This window comes from Drosophila ficusphila, unplaced genomic scaffold, assembly GCF_018152265.1.
Source record: "Drosophila ficusphila isolate 14025-0441.05 unplaced genomic scaffold, ASM1815226v1 contig_636, whole genome shotgun sequence".
In the NCBI taxonomy this organism is placed as follows: domain Eukaryota; kingdom Metazoa; phylum Arthropoda; class Insecta; order Diptera; family Drosophilidae; genus Drosophila; species Drosophila ficusphila.
In genome coordinates, this window is record NW_025064569.1 from 2,387,917 (window position 1) to 2,404,047 (window position 16,131).

The 16,131-nt window shown below is 35.5% G+C and overlaps 2 protein-coding genes across 2 annotated transcripts in view; both read left to right on the forward strand.

Moving 5' to 3' along the window:
• LOC108100769 overlaps nucleotides 1–16,131 on the forward strand; it is a 65,885-nt gene that overhangs the window by 30,600 nt on the left and 19,154 nt on the right.
• Nucleotides 3,106–5,266, forward strand: LOC108100805. The gene has a single exon (XM_017204873.2). The coding sequence runs from the start codon at nucleotides 4,462–4,464 to the stop codon at nucleotides 5,173–5,175; it is 714 nt and encodes a 237-aa protein (XP_017060362.1). The 5' UTR covers nucleotides 3,106–4,461; the 3' UTR covers nucleotides 5,176–5,266.

Genomic DNA, 16,131 nt, shown 5'->3' on the forward strand with positions numbered 1-16,131 from the left:
TTCTCCGAGACGGCTCGACCGATTGACTTTGAATTTTCACAGGCTATTCTTAGATATTTTTGTAAGGTAATAAGGACAAAAATTTCTAATTTTTGTGCCAAAAACGAAGTTTTATGTTTGGGAAGCCGCCATTTTGTCTAAAATCAAAATTTTGAAAATTCCAAGCGTCACTACCACTGTTTGTCTATTCTTTACGTAATCCTTTTGGTTTTTTGTATTTCTTATAACTTGGATCAGAGATATCTTCATCACCGCAAAACAACTTTTTTAAGTGGACCCTCAGGAGATCCTCTACAGGATCCACGGAATCCAATATTTTTTTTAAATATATTCAGAAACTACAAAAAATTATCTATATGTATATAACACATATATATATACAATAAAAGGCCTCTCCAGAAATAATTTACAAAAACGCTCATTTTTTCGGCCTCGCAACTGGATATAACCCCCTTCTCACCTTGGGGGCCGAAAAATGGCACTTTTTTAAAAAAAATTGTTTTGAGAAAACATATTTATTTTGCGAAAAAAATTTTGAAATCGATAAAATTAAAAGGGGCGGGAGGGGGCGTTACTCAGGGGCGACAACGCCTTTAAGGGGTTATATATGTTACCTTTTTTATTTTCCAAAAATCGAAAATTTTGTATTGCTTTATCTTAAAGAACAACTCCTTGATAACATTTTCCCAAATTTTCATAGAGATTCGAGCAGTAGAAAAAAAGTTACAGCGCTCCTAACCGCGCGCCTCCTCGCGGCCCGAAACTGAACTTGAAACTTTAAACGCGAATATCTCGAAATGGTGTTACTTGAAAAATGACTTTGCGGTGATATGGATTGGCGGAAAAATACTGAACCGATTTACTTCAAATTTTTTTTCAAATGTTCGTAATGAAATTTTTCTGTGCTTGAACGATCGACTTTTCACGCACAAACTTTTTTTCCGCTGAAATGAATTTTTTAGTGAAATTTCTAGAGACCAAAAAGTTCATTTTTAGCTTAAAACCGATCACTAAACTAATGAAATTTTTTTACTTTTATGGTCTCAGTTGACCTGTTCGACTTGGGGAATTATCACCGCAAGGCTCTTCAAAAAAAAGGCCTCTAAGGGAAACAGCCACCCCTTAAAAACTATTTAATATTTTTCCACGAAATTTTGCACAAACATTGTTAATAAAGTGTACAAGGGCGTCGCCAGGGGGGGCGAGAGGGGCAGCATCGAAATACGTCTGTACGTCTTCCGTCTGTTTTCCTGTCTGTTTCTACGCAAACTAGTCTCTTAGTTTTAAGGCTATCTTGCTGAAACTTTACCAAAAGTTGTTACGCGCTCTATATAATTCGGAACGCGTCGGATCGGGCGACTACAGGGGATAGCTCCCATACGAGAGAATGAAACAAAAAATTCTCTCGCCGTTCTTTTTGATCATATAGACTTGACTACTTCCAGATGGTGATTTTTAACCACTATCGAATTTCGAACTAAATTTTTTCAAACTCGGATAACTATTTCATATACATACATACATAGTTACCGCAGGAGAGATCGAAAAAAAACATAAATATGCATATATCCATTTCAAATTTTTATCACAAATTCTCCAGATAAAAACGCAGGTAATCAGGAAAATTTTTTTAATTTTTATTTTTTTTTTTTATTTTTAAAAAATAAATTAACACCTTTGTTATTTATGATGTTCCCCTCCTAGCAACTTGTTTTAAAGGCGCTTCTGAAGATTAACCGTCACAGGCTTATTTCTAAAATTTGTGGGGATCGACATTGAAATGTCAATATAATGATTAATTTGTTACTATGTACTTCTTATATATAAACAATTAAGTTAAAAAATGAATTTACTTTTTTAAAGCTGAATTCATTAACTAAATAATACAAAAATTGTAACGATACGATTAATATAACAAGAGATAATTAATTTGACGTGTTCAAGGATGGAGAAAACCATTGATATTGTCAAAAATCATAACTTTGTAAAAAAAATTTTAAGCAAAATACCGATGCACGTGTCTTTTTATTTTGCTTCCTACACTTGAAAAACAATTTTGACATAAATCTGAATTGTGACGCAAAAAAGTGTACGATTTGTAAAAGAATGTCCCAATTAGGTAATGTAATTATTAATTTTTTGCTAATATTTCCAACAAACGACTTATGACTTTTCTTGGCATAATCTTTACGAAGTCCATTGCAATATCAATATTTCAATGATTTTCCGAAGTTGTATGGATTCTTATGAACTGTGTATAAAGATTATTAAACAGCAACACAATGTTTGTATTTTGTATTCAGAAAACATACTATAGAAACGCAGCTTAAATTTTTGTATGGTTTGGCCTTTGAAGAAATGGTAATGTTCAACAAACTACCAGCGACTTAGTGGCCTCAAAAGACACTTTCCCTTTACCGTTGATCAAACCGAGGCCGCATCGCTCCCTCCGCAGGCCACAAATAGTTTTGTTGGTTAAAAGGTGATTCTGTAAGGGTAATTGTTGGCGCATTGCCAAGTGGTAAACGTCAATACAATTTAATTCTGTTTGATTTGTACTATTAATTTTCCCGCATTTTTAAATGTCACCAGCATGCTTTTAAAGCATGAACCGTGAAAGAAATAAAGAAATAAAGCTAGCTTATTCTTGCCCTTTCAGTTACCATAGACCTAAAAAAAAAACAAGAAAGGAAAGCTAGCTTCGGCAAGCCGAAGCTTATATACCCTTGCAGTCATCAAATAAGTCAAACGAAATGCTTAGGGGCTAAACAAAATCGAAGCTATGACAATTTTTCTATTAATTTTCCATATTTTCGACTATTGTTCATATGGCAACTATATGATATGTATAGTCGTCCCATTTTGTTCAAATTCAATTCGTAATTCAAGAGTCTTTAAAAAGTCTATATTCCAAAAATCATGCTTGTCTGATGAAAAACAACCATGTTATAATTATATTTCCGTTAATTCTATATAGATTTGTCGATCTTTCCTATGGCAAGTCGAATAGATGTTTAAAAATATAATCTGGAAGAAAAGATTGTATTTTTAAACATCTCTTGAATTTCGAATTAAATTTTGTCCAAATCGGCTAACTGTATCATATAGCTGCCATATGACAGATCGAAAAATATATTTATAAATAATGAAAAAAAATGTAACGTCGGTGCTTTTTATCATAGTGACATGACATAGTGACTTAAATTAAGAAAAATTTAATAAAAATCAGACAACTATATCATATAGCTGCCATCTGAAAGATCGATAAATCTATATAGAATTGACGGAAATTAAATTATAACAGCGTTGTCTTTCATCGGAAAGCATGATTTTTTGAATTTAGAGTTTTTAAAGACTCTTGATTTTTGAAATAAATTTCATTGCAATCGGACGACTATATCATATAGCTTTCATATGAATAATAGTCGAAAATATGAAAAACTAATGGAAAAATCGTCTTTTTTAAAGACTCTTGATTTTCGAATTAAATGTCATCAAAATTGGACGACTATATCATATAGCTGTATAGCAACAATAGTCAAAAATATGGAACATTAATAGAAAACTCGCCATAGCTTCGATGTTGTTTAGATATAGATTATTTCATGTCTGTAAGTCTGCCGAAGCAAGCTTCATTTCTTTCAATTATAGTAATTAATTGGAACTAATATAAAGCAGAGTGCATTAAAGTTGTACAACATCGAAGTCTTGACGGTTTTTCCATTAATTCTTCCTTACTCTGAATGAAAACTATTGCCAAAAATCATGTATGATCAAAAAACAACGGCGTTTAAATTGTTCAATTATTTTTCCGATCTTTTTTATGGGAGCTTAGCTTTCCAGACCTTCAACAACCTGTAAAAGCTCCATTACTCTTGGTAAAGTTTCAGCCAGATATATTTAAATCAGCTTATATAGAAACAGACAGACAGATCAGTTCAGATAGTCATGCTGACCCTTCACTAAGTCGCAAATTTCTAACTAAAAATGATAATACCTTTACAAGGGTATAACAAATTCAAATAAATCGTACGGAACTTTCGAGTATCCTGAGGTAAGATCTGAAACAGATTCTGAATCCCTCAGTGATATGTTAAAAAATAAATTCGTGAAATGCCTTTTCAAAGCTGCTGAGGGCCCTTTAACAGGTAGAATAGGTTTGTCACAGGGACAGGATATGCGTAGGATTCGCGCATATTTGGATTAGGGAAAACCAGATATTAAAACGCAATTAGAGCACTTCGGGCGTTTGGATTTGGCTTACTACCTGTGCGACATCTGGCATATACCACTACCTGTGGGACATATGGTAGGTTAATCCATGGGTTAAAAAGGCAAAGAGCGCCGCATTTACCTGTTGTCCGCGTATAAATATGATCCGATTGCAGTCAGCAGCATCAGTTGCCCAGCAACCAACATAGCCGCAAGAACACCTTTAGCAATTCAAGCCAGCAGTCTAAAATGGCAACATACACCTGCACCCAGTTCCTGAACCTGGACGAGATGGAGCTTCCATCGAAGGTCACCACAGTAACCCTGAACGCATCCTGCTTTGGACAGTGCGACTTGAACATCTTTATCGAGAGCCTGGAGACCATAGCCCGCCTAGAGAAGGAGCGCCATGAGCGAAGGCAGCTTCGGCGGGAGAAGAAGCGACAGTTGGCCCGCATGGCGGAGCTAAACGACCAGCGGAGCTCCAGTCCGACGCCCAGCGCTGATGAGGCCGTCGACGAGCCACTTCTATACCTGGAGGCAAAGTGCATTCCCTATGCGGTGTCTGACGCTCCCAATGTCCAAAGGGCTACCACGCCCGGTCTGCCAGAGTACTACACCTGCGACGACGAGGCCTACGGCACTGGCTTCCATTCGCCGGGCAGCAGCGTCACCTACTGCAGCTGCAACGACCCTTGGAGTCAGGACTCAGACTCGGCTGAATCGGGAGTCTATGGCTCCGTTTCGGTGGCACCCGTGAGACCGCGCTCCCAAATGGCAACAAAGTCTGAGAATCGCTCCACGAGATCCCGCATAATCAGAATGCTTATGAAAAGGGAGTTCGCAAACACACCTCTCACCGAACACCAGCAGCAAGCTGAGCCCCGGTGCAAATACAGCAGTCGAAAACTGTCGACGGAACAAAGTTTTCTGGACAAAGCTCTGCGCTATTTAACATTATAGATCGGTTCATCTCCAATACTCACCGTAAAAACTCACTGTAAACGTAGCTTTGTATGTAAAACATTACAAAAATAAAATTCAAATTGTATAACTTCACTATTCTTGACTTTGGGGAGTGTCCGGATTGTTGGTTTTTGAAATCGTCAAGATAAGATAAGAGTATAATGGAATGTTACAGGTACAATAAAGCAATCATCATCATCTGAATCGATTCAGACATCCAGCTGGTTCCGTTTGTCCGTCTGTAGGTTTCGTATAGGCGTATTTAAGACAAATAAATAAGTTTATGTAATGTGTTTACCAAGTTCAATGTACTTGTAATAAGACGACTGAATTGCTAACCGAATCTTTATAATAGGCTGTATGCGTCAGCCAAGGTGACGTATTGTAGTTGTCATTAATATATTTATTGCTGAAAGATTAGGCCCGAAATTTATAATTTTCACGACAATAACAACTGGGAAAAGGCCAAAATCTAAAAGCGTCTAATATAATCTTATGTATTATATCTTAACTTACTATGTAATATAAAGTACACTTTTTCGGTTGCGTTGTAAGGTTTGAAATAACAACAAGAAACAATCTTAGTCGTTTACATCTACATTTAAGTTCTTACTTAAGTGTATATAAGCTTCGGTTTGCAAACTTTCTTTCTTGTTATCAAATGCTTTAAAGTTACTCCACTCAATTTGCAAATAAATCATAAGTTTTAAGCTTTTTGATAGCTAGCAGGTAAAAAAGTTGTTTGATTCCCAACCGACTCCATACCATATGGTTAATTAAGGAGCACAACCAGTGTAACGGCCTAAAAAAAGGTGATTTTTGGGAATTTTTATTAAAAAAATCTACTTTATCAATTATTTTAAAATTTTAAGAATATATTTATACATGTTTTAAGAATATTTAGTGAAATTTTTGAAGAAAAAAATTAAATATTTTTTAAGTTATAGTCGATCTCCAACGACGCTAAAAAATAGGTCCTTAACTGCTGCAGGGTTCCGGCCTTCTCCGTGGATGAAATCAAAAAATAAAAAATTCTCGTTAAACTAGATAATATTGTCTGTACAATGAACTACGATAAAAATATCAAAAGTTGACAAAGTGGCGGCGTTAAAAAAAAAAATCGAACTTTACCCAAAATTTTGGTTGTTTTTGACCTGCCAAAATTCGATTTTTGATGGTTCATGGTACGGAGTACTATATATAGAACATGTAAAAAATTTGATAGTGATCGGATCATTAGTTTTTGAGTAATCACTGCAGCAAATTCGGAAAATGATGTTTCGAGAAAAAAAATATAAATAAAGATAAAATGATTGTTTGCACTGTTATAAGAGCGGCAGCTCTTTAAATTGCTTTAACTCAAAAACTATTTGAGATAAAGATTTGAAATTTTAGTATGTTAAACCTTTAAAAGTGTAATCTACCGAATCATGCAAAAAAAAATTTTTTAATTTTTTTGAAATTTATGCAGAGGTCAATCTCTGCAGGGAGCAAAGCCAATACAGTGACCTAGGCCAATGCAAGAAGTTAAGCCAAAAGACGCACCTAAGCCCGTGTAAAAGTATCTTAGCCAATACAGACTTTCATCTCCATATCTGAGTAACGGGTATCCGGCAATCGGGCTAGTAAACTATGTTGTAGGTTTAAAGTTCTCAAATTCTTTTAACGGTTCAAATTGTCTTTTTGTTAGTTCAAATCCGAAAAGTTTAAACAAATTGTATTTTAATCGTCATTTAAATATACTGGTGACCTTTCAGGAGATTTATACCAAAAGGCATCAGATGATAATTAAACCCCTAATATTATTAACTTTTGAATGGTAGCAAACCAAATACAGTGGAAGTAAATGTGTCCAATATTTCTATGTACAAAACTTACGTATTATTGTTTCTGAGTCCCAACGATTCAATGGTTTTTTAAAGCGAGGACAGAGAAGAAGGTTGTAGTAATAACCCCTGACGGCCGCCTGTTGCTCTTCTAGGTTTGTTTACATCGGCGGCGAAGCTTTGGTCACAGGGTGCTCCAGGCACCGACCTGTTCCGTTACGCCATACAGGCATTATGGCTGACATGCGCAAAGGCTGCAATAAACTGTCGCAGCACTAAGTCGTTATGCTTCCTTGCCAGTATCTACCACAAGTCAAAACGACAAACACTTTCTTGGAATTCGGAAATTGCGAACGGAGAATAGTGTGGCCTGCGCCCACCGGGAGTGTGTTGTGTGTCAAACGTTATGTCTGTCCAAGTAAAGTCACAATTTAATTTATTTATTTCATCTGCATATGTGTGGTGAATAGCGACCTATCCCAGGAATAGCAACTAAAAGACCCGCCTACCGTTGCATTCTTGCCTAATTTGCCAACAAACAATTAGTGTGTTTTCAGAAGTGTTTTTGTTTTTCTTAGTTTTCCCATCTTGAGGCCGTAGCATGCTTTTTGGGGTTGACAGTGTCCCACGTTGGTTAAACTTCGAAAAAAAAAACCATAGGAAACAAATTAGGTCGCAAGCTATTTTCATCAAAAATGTATACTTTACGGGGCGCCATAACGACTATTTTTGGGTGTGCCTTGCGTTGCAGCTCCCACCCTCTCTGACTCCACGCTCTCTTACTCTCCGTATTTTGTCTGTGTGTCAGTAGCAGGCCAAATATATTTACAATATTCTGTGTGCCATTTCGTGTTAATAATTTTAACAAAGCTATCTTTGCCTTGTCGAAGTAAATATGTCCTGGCAGTTATACAAATAGAATATCGATCAATATTCTGTTGCAAGAAAAATGTTAAACACTAACAAATTCAAGAGTAAAGCCCGTAGTCCCATCGAGATCACGGTAATAGCAGGGACTTCCTTTTTCGAATAAAATGTTGATATACACAAACTTAGACAAAACATAAAAAAAAAACAAATATAAAATTTTCATTAATCGGCACCCAGCTTAAGGGATAGAACTCCATACAAGCCTTTGGCTTATTGGTTTATATAAATTCTTAAACAAGAAAGGAAGCTAGCTTCATGCAACATGCAAGGGTGACCAGGCGTCCGTATTAATACGGACATGTCCGTATTTTCAGCTCTGTGTCCGTTAGTGCGTATTTTTCTCGTTTTTGACGAAAAAACAGGTTGCACTTGCAACAAGCTTGTGACAATTAACACGGCATAATGTCCGAGTCACCCGATCGCAAACGATTGAAAACCACGCCGAATTCAACCAAATGCAAGTGTATATTTACAGAGGAGTTGAGGAAAATTTATTCTCGTAGTTTTAGCGATGGGAAATCTGCATATTTTGCTCATCGCATTGTTTGTGATTGTGAGGTTTCAGTAGCAAATAGGGCGAGAAAAGTGTCCGTATTTTCCACTTCAGCTATCTGGTCACCCTACATGCAACTCGAAGCTTATATATAAAATATGTCGAATAAAATACATAAAGGCTGCTCAACATCGAAGCTATGACGATTTTTCCAATAATTATCTGTATTTTTGACTATTTTTCATATGACAGCTATATGATATAGTCGTCCGATTTCGAAAAAATTTAATTCGAAAATCAAAAGTCGTTAAAAAAGTCTAATTTCCAAAAATCATGATAGTCTTCCGTTAATTTTATATAGGTTTTTCGATCTTTCCTATGTCAGCTATCTGATAAAAATGTCCGATACCTATTTATGAAATTTTTTCTTAATTCAAGGTTTATTGAAAAACTGCACAAACAACGAAGGTAAAATTTTTTTTTTCATTTTATATATATGTATATATTTTGATCTTTCCCATGGCAGCTATATGATATAGTTAAACGATATTGATAATAATATTTAATTCGAAATTCAAAAGTAATTAGAAACCACCATCTGCAAGAAATAAAGTTGATATGATAAAAAACAACGGCGTGATAATTTTTTTTCAATCTCTCATATGGGAGCTTTTTGATATAGTCACCCGATCAGTCTCTCAGTTTTAAAGCTATCTTGCTGAAACTTTCTCAAAAGTGGTGTAGTTATTGCACGCAGTAGGGGAGGGTGGCCTCATACCGACCCCCTAAAGGCGATAAAGGTGAGAAAAATAAATTTTTCTGTTCAGTTCAAAAATTTACTATGTAGAGGGATCAGTTTACTATACTTCTTATCGATTTGTAAGTGCGTAGGTGTTTTGAAGTGCTAGATATTCAGGCAAATATAAAACTCCACTTTTTGGACGTACTCAAAAATAGTGGTCCGAAACCGACCCCCTATTTCTTAGCAGAAAAATTCAATAACATAAAATAGAATTTAATGATTTTGACGTTTATTAAGAATTATTTTGAAGGTTCTTTCCAGAAAATAAAAATTAATGTATGGAATAAAGGGCACTGTAGTCAATTGCTGAAGTCAGAGCTGTCCTCTTTCTCATAGTAAGTTCGAATGGTCTTCAGTCGCGTTGTTTTTCAAAAGCCGCTTGTTGAAGACTGTGGTTCCATTTGTCTTTTCGCTTTCTTCTGATGTTTTTGCTGCTTCTGCTGACTTTTCTTTACTTTGAAACCCTTCGTCACAATTTTTATATTGTCAACATTCACTTCTTCCAGACGTTCAGCTGTTTCAATTTCTTCTGGTGTATTATTTTTATTATTTCTGCGATGCAGCGATAATGTTGATCGAGGAATTGCAAATTCACGCGCAGCTGCGCGAAGCGACAGTCCCAATTTCATTGCTGCAACTGCTCGACGTAGAATCTCCGGATCCCTTTTTTGAGGTTTTACGCTTAAATGTCCGCCCCATTTCTAAACAAAACTTGCAAAATCCGTGACAAATAATTTTTTATCACTTTAAATTATATATTTTCACTCAAAAACCACGCTGTGACAAATTACGCTGCCAATAAATGGGGGTCGGTTTTGGACCATCACTTCGCGGTCGGTTTCGGACCACCACGACCTTTTTTAATTAACTGATCGCCATTATCTAATGACGCAAAGAGCGATGTAATTCTAACATCGTGAATGAAAGCTAAGACTATCAACAATCAGAATAACTTACCCTCCGATTTTTATGCGGAGAAAAAAAACTTTAAGCTCAAGTTCAGTAAAGCATAAAAATGAATGTCACAGGCGTTGAAACAAAACAAACGGAAAAAATGCAGTGAAACAAAAGAAGTCAAAGTGGCTATCTATCTCCAAAATGTCTGTGTTATAACAGCTTTTCACTGACGTTACCGACAATTCGGCTAGCATCGCCATCTCTGAGAAACATGGGGGGTCGGTATGGTACTACCGGTCGGTATGGGACCACTCTCCCCTATATAAGTCGGAACGAGCCGGATCGGGCGACTATATAGGATAGAGATCGAAAAAATTTTTTACTCCGTTGATTTTGATCAGATCGTCATGATTTCTTCCAGATGGTGATTTTTAGTTACTATCGAATTTCGGATTAAATTTGATCAAAATCGGATAACTCTATCATATAGTTGCCATAGGAAAGATCGAAAAAAAAAATATATTTAAATAATGTTTGGTGTTTTGCCGGCTCAAGGCCTGGGTGATATTAAAAAGCAACAATTTATTTTATGTTATGTTATGTTTATGTTGCCCTGGAGACGGTTGCCGAGGAGCAAGCGAAATATATTGGATTAAAAAACATAAATTTTTGCTACAGGGTGGGCCATTTAAATTTGACCCATTTGGCAACCCTGTCAAATGTCATACCACGTTGGAAGCGTCAGTCGAAGACAATTGATAGGTACCATGGAACAATACACTCCAAAGGAACGCGCTCAAATTGTTCAGCTCTAGGTACATTGAAAATAAATTCTCAATTGTGTTAACCCAACGTGCGTTTCGAAAAATGAATAAAGTTAAAAGTGCTCCAGTTAAAAACACAATTAAGTCTTTGTACGCAAAATTTGTAAACACCGGTAATCTAAGCAATGCCAGTCATGTATCCAGGCAACGAACAAGACGTTCTAATGAAAATATTGAAGCTGTACGAGCCAGTATTGATGAGACTCCTACGACATCGACTTATCGACGATCTCAGGAATTAGGCATCGCTCGCACTACTCTCCGACGCATAATTATTCGTGAAAATGTCATGGATAACTTCTGGTTTCAACAGGACGGGGCAACTTGCCATACAGCTAGAGCAACAATCGATTTATCGCGAACATTGTTCCCTGGGCGGTTGATATCGAAAAGTGGTGATTTTGACTGGCCCCCAACATCACCAGATTTGACGGCACCAGACTTTTATTTGTGGGGTTATTTGAAATCCAAGGTATACGCTAATAAACCAAAAACCTTAAGTCAACTAAAAGACAACATTAGACGTGAAATAGCCGCCATATCGTCTGAAACATTGACCAAAGTCATGGAAAATGCTGAAAATGCTTTTTATTCCACGAGCATAATTTTTACAACACCGACTTTTTTAACTACCCTTCAACCAAGAAAAAAATTTCATACAAATCGGACAACTATATCATATAGCTGCCATAGGAAAGATCGAAAAATATATATATGTATAAATAATGGAAAAAATTATAACGTCGTTGCTTTTTATTCCACGAGCATAATTTTTACAACATCGACTTTTTTAACTACCCTTGAACCGAGAAAAAAATTTCTTATAAATTGGACAACTATATCATATAGCCGCCAATTAACGGAAATAAAATGATAAAATCGTGGTTTTTCATCAGACAATCATGATTTTTGGAATTTATACTGTTTTAACGACTCCTGAATTTTGAATTCAATTTCATAAAAATCGGGCGACTATATGATATAGCTGTCATATAAAAGCCTTCGAAAATATGGAAAATAAACAGAAAAATCGTCATAGATTCGATGTTGTTTAGCCTTTATGTATGTATTTTGTTCGGCATATTTGATGACTGCAAGGGTATATAAGCTTCGGCTTCCTTTCTTGTTTTTTGATATCTTTGGTTGTTCAGTAGCGGTGTCAATTAAGAGTTTCATTTTATTTTTGTCCAAAACAAACTTTGTGCCCCTGTACTCACTTATTACTTATAAGAAACTGTAGCGAAATTTAACTCAATGGTTCTGTGAACGGTCGGATCATGGTAATACCTAATAAATATACTTATTCTATCATAGATCGGGTACAGAGAAAGAGGTGAAAGAGAAAAAATATCAGTACTGATCTCGCACAAAGAGAGCAAGGGAAGAGAGAAAAAAAGAGAAAGGGTATGAAATACCAAATGCCAGACGAAGCCATGTGTTTCTCTATACTGCTGTGGATAAAAATTATGACTCACTTTAAAAAAATTTAAGGGGGCGAAACAATCGCAGCTTTTATGTACATGCAAATGTACATACGTACATATATACCTATAAACAAAGTTTTATATTTTACGCAGTGTCTGCAGTAAGTTGAATGTCTAGTTATGGATACACATACATATGTTTATAGTGTATAGTAGTACATACTTACATACATACAGTTCGTTTCATTTGGATAGGACACCTACCAACTTTTATAGTTGATCGCTCGTAGCGAAGACAAAAATCGTTGAAAGCTAAAATTGTTTTAAAATTCTAATCTCTGTTCTATTGTGATTCTAAAATGCAGTTACATTTTTTCATTATTGCTTTCCCCACCTTTTTATTTGCACTGCTATTGGCGAATTGGCGCTCAGTAAGCTATTCTTAAAGGCTCTTGCTAAGCTTTATTTTAATATTTTTTAATGTTTGGATTATATTTTTCGATGAAAAAAAACTTAATTTGAGCCCATCAGGGCCATCCAAATATAATCTATACACTAAAATCAGATCGACTTGATTCCTTCCAGATGGCGTTTTCTAACTGCTATTGAATTTCGGATTAAATTTTATCAAAATCGGATAACACATAACACATAGCTGCCATAGGAAAGATCGAAAAATATATTTATAAATAATGGAAAAAAAATTATAATGTCGTTGCTTTTAATCCCACGAGCATGAATTTGGGAACATCAAGTTTTTTAAATACTCTTAAATCGAGAAAAAATTTCATAAAAATCGGAGAACTTTATCATATCTGCCAATAAATCGTGTACAATATTTCGCGATTTTTTTTTATTTTCGTGGCGATTTGGGTCACATTAAGGCCTGAGTCCAAATATGCATTAATTTTCCTCCACCCATTTTCCCATCTTTATCCTGGAATGCTGGATCCAAGGCCTATTTTAGTTTCATTGATCAATACTAGCTTTAGATTGCACACTGTACACAAGTGATTACTGACAACTGTCCTATCCAAATAAAACGATTTTCAGCATGCAAAAAACCATGCAGCAGTGCAAAAACTCAAATAAAAAAGTGGGGAAAGCAATAATGAACAAGAAAGGAAGCTAGCTTCGGCAAGCCGAAGCTTATATACCCTTGCAGTCATTAAATATGTCTAACAAAATACAAAAAGGCTAAACAGCATCAAATCTATGACGATTTTTCTATTAATTTTCCATATTGTTCATATGACAGCTATATGATATAGTCGTCCGATTTTGATAAAATTTAATTTGTAACTCAAGACTCATAAGAAAACTCTATATTCTAAAAATCATGATTGTCTGATGAAAAACATCGAGGTAATAATTTTATTTCCGTTATTTCTATATAGATTTTTGATCTTTCCTATGGCAGCTATAAGATATAGTTGTCCGATTTTGATAAAATTTAATACGAAATTCAATAGTGGTTAGAAAACGCCATCTGGAAGGAATCAAGTCGATCTGATCAAAAACAACGGAGTAAGAATTTTTAATTTCATTCTCCCGTATGGGAGCTATCCGATATAGTCGGCTGATCCGGCTCGTTCCGACCTATATACTGCGTGCAACAACTAGACAACTTTTGGGAAAGTTTCAGCCATATAGCTTTAAAACTGCGAGACTAGTTTACATAGAAACCGACAGGAGGACAGACGGACAGACGGACAGACGGACAGACAGACAGACGGACAGACGGATTTGGATTCAGATGGTGATGCTGATCAAGAATATATATACTTTATTGGGTCTGAGGTGTCTCCTTCACTGCGTTGCAAACTTCTGACTGAAATTATAATACCCTTTTGCTCTGCAAGGGTATAAAAAATGTAACTGCATTTTAGAATCACAATAGAACAGACTCTAACTTTAAAACAATTTTAGCTTTCAACGATTTTTGTTTTCGCTAAGAGCGATCAACTATAAAAGTTGCAAGGTGTCCTATCCAAATGAAACGAACTGTATATACACACGCATAGGATACTTTTAATTCCAAAAGATAAAATTCCTTAAACATGCAAACATACGTATGTACATAAATATGTAGATGTGCGTTTAAAGATATAGAAATCTTAGAATTTCTCAAGTTGACCACAATTAGCAATTACACGGATATCTGTACATATATACATTGGTATGTACTTGCCAGAAATACTTGCATATACATAGAGTATCTACAAATGTGCATGCACGTATGTATGTATTACTAATTAAACAAAAGTGAAAAGACTGTTTACATAATTATGTAGATATGTATATGTATGTAACATGTAGAGCAAACAGAAGCATTCATATTTTTAGAAATAATTCATAGAATTTAAACATTATAGTAATTTTCGATCTCTCCTATGGCAGCTATATGATAGAGTTATCCAATTTTGATCAAATTTAATCCGAAATTCAATAACAGTTCGAAAACGCCATCTGAAAGGATCTGATCAAAAATAACGGTGTAAGAATTTTTTATTTCATTCTCTCGTATGGGAGCTATCCGATATAGTCGGCCGATCCGGCCCGTTCCGACTTATATACTGCAATAACTACACACCTTTTGGGAAAGTTTCAGCAAGATAGCTTCAAAACTGAAAGACTAGTTTAAAGAGAAACGGACAGACAGACAGACGTAGGTACAGACGTACGTCACTGCGTTGCAAACTTCTGACTGAATTTATAATACCCTTTGCTCTGCAAGGGTATAAAAAGTTCGCGCGCACTTATGCATTGAATAATAAATAAATATTATAATATAATATAATATTATGTATAATATAAAAAATTCTCACTCCGTTGTTTTTCATCATACAAGCATAATTTTTGGAATATGGAGTTTACTCTTTCATCAAAATCGGACAACTATATAATATAGCTGCCATACGAACAATAGACGAAAATATGGAAAATTAATAGAAAAATCATCATAGCTTTGATGTTGTTTAGCCCTTATGCATTTTGATCGACATATTTGATGACTGCAAGGGTATATAAGCTTCGGCTTGCCGAAGCTAGCTTCCTTTCTTGTTTAGCACTATTTTGCGTATTTTGTTTCGTCACGTCGCAATATCCGGTTGAATTGTGAAAAATTCACTTCGGTTTGTCGCTAAAAACGAAAAAAAAAACGTAGCGGAGGCCCATAAAAGTTTCAATGGGGTCCAAGCCATCGAGTTTCCGTCGCCAAACCCGGACGGACACTATAAGCGGAGTCGTTATAACAGGATTCTACTGTACATAGTTTTGTTCATTTTATCATCTATGTATAAAGACCATTCTGCCGACTCTACACGAAGCTACACACCCTCAAACGGACACCATGCTTAATACATAGTTGGTATTAATTTTTTCTCTTCCAAAGCTTTATTTGCCTTTCTCCATTCTTTGGAAAAACCGTCGTGTCCAAATATGTTGTATGTATTTCGATTTCTCACTTAAAACTACGTTCTCCCAAAATGAACCCGGCTTGCTTACAACATTCAGTTTTGTGAACTCTAAATGGTATTCTATCCTTGCAGAGCAAGGGCAATTTAGGCCATAAGTTTGCAACGCTGTAAAGAAGGAGACACCACAGACCCAATAGAGTATACATATGTATATATTATTGATCAGCTGTCTGTTTCTACGCAAACTAGTCTCTCAACTTTAAAGCTACCTTCCTAAAACTTTCCCAAAAGTTGTGTAGTTGTTGCACGCAGTATATATATCGCCATAGAAAAGATCG

Coding starts and splice junctions, on each gene's coding strand:
- LOC108100805 (XM_017204873.2), top strand. CDS start 4,462: ATGGCAACATACACCTGCACCCAGTTCCTGAACCTGGACGAGATGGAG.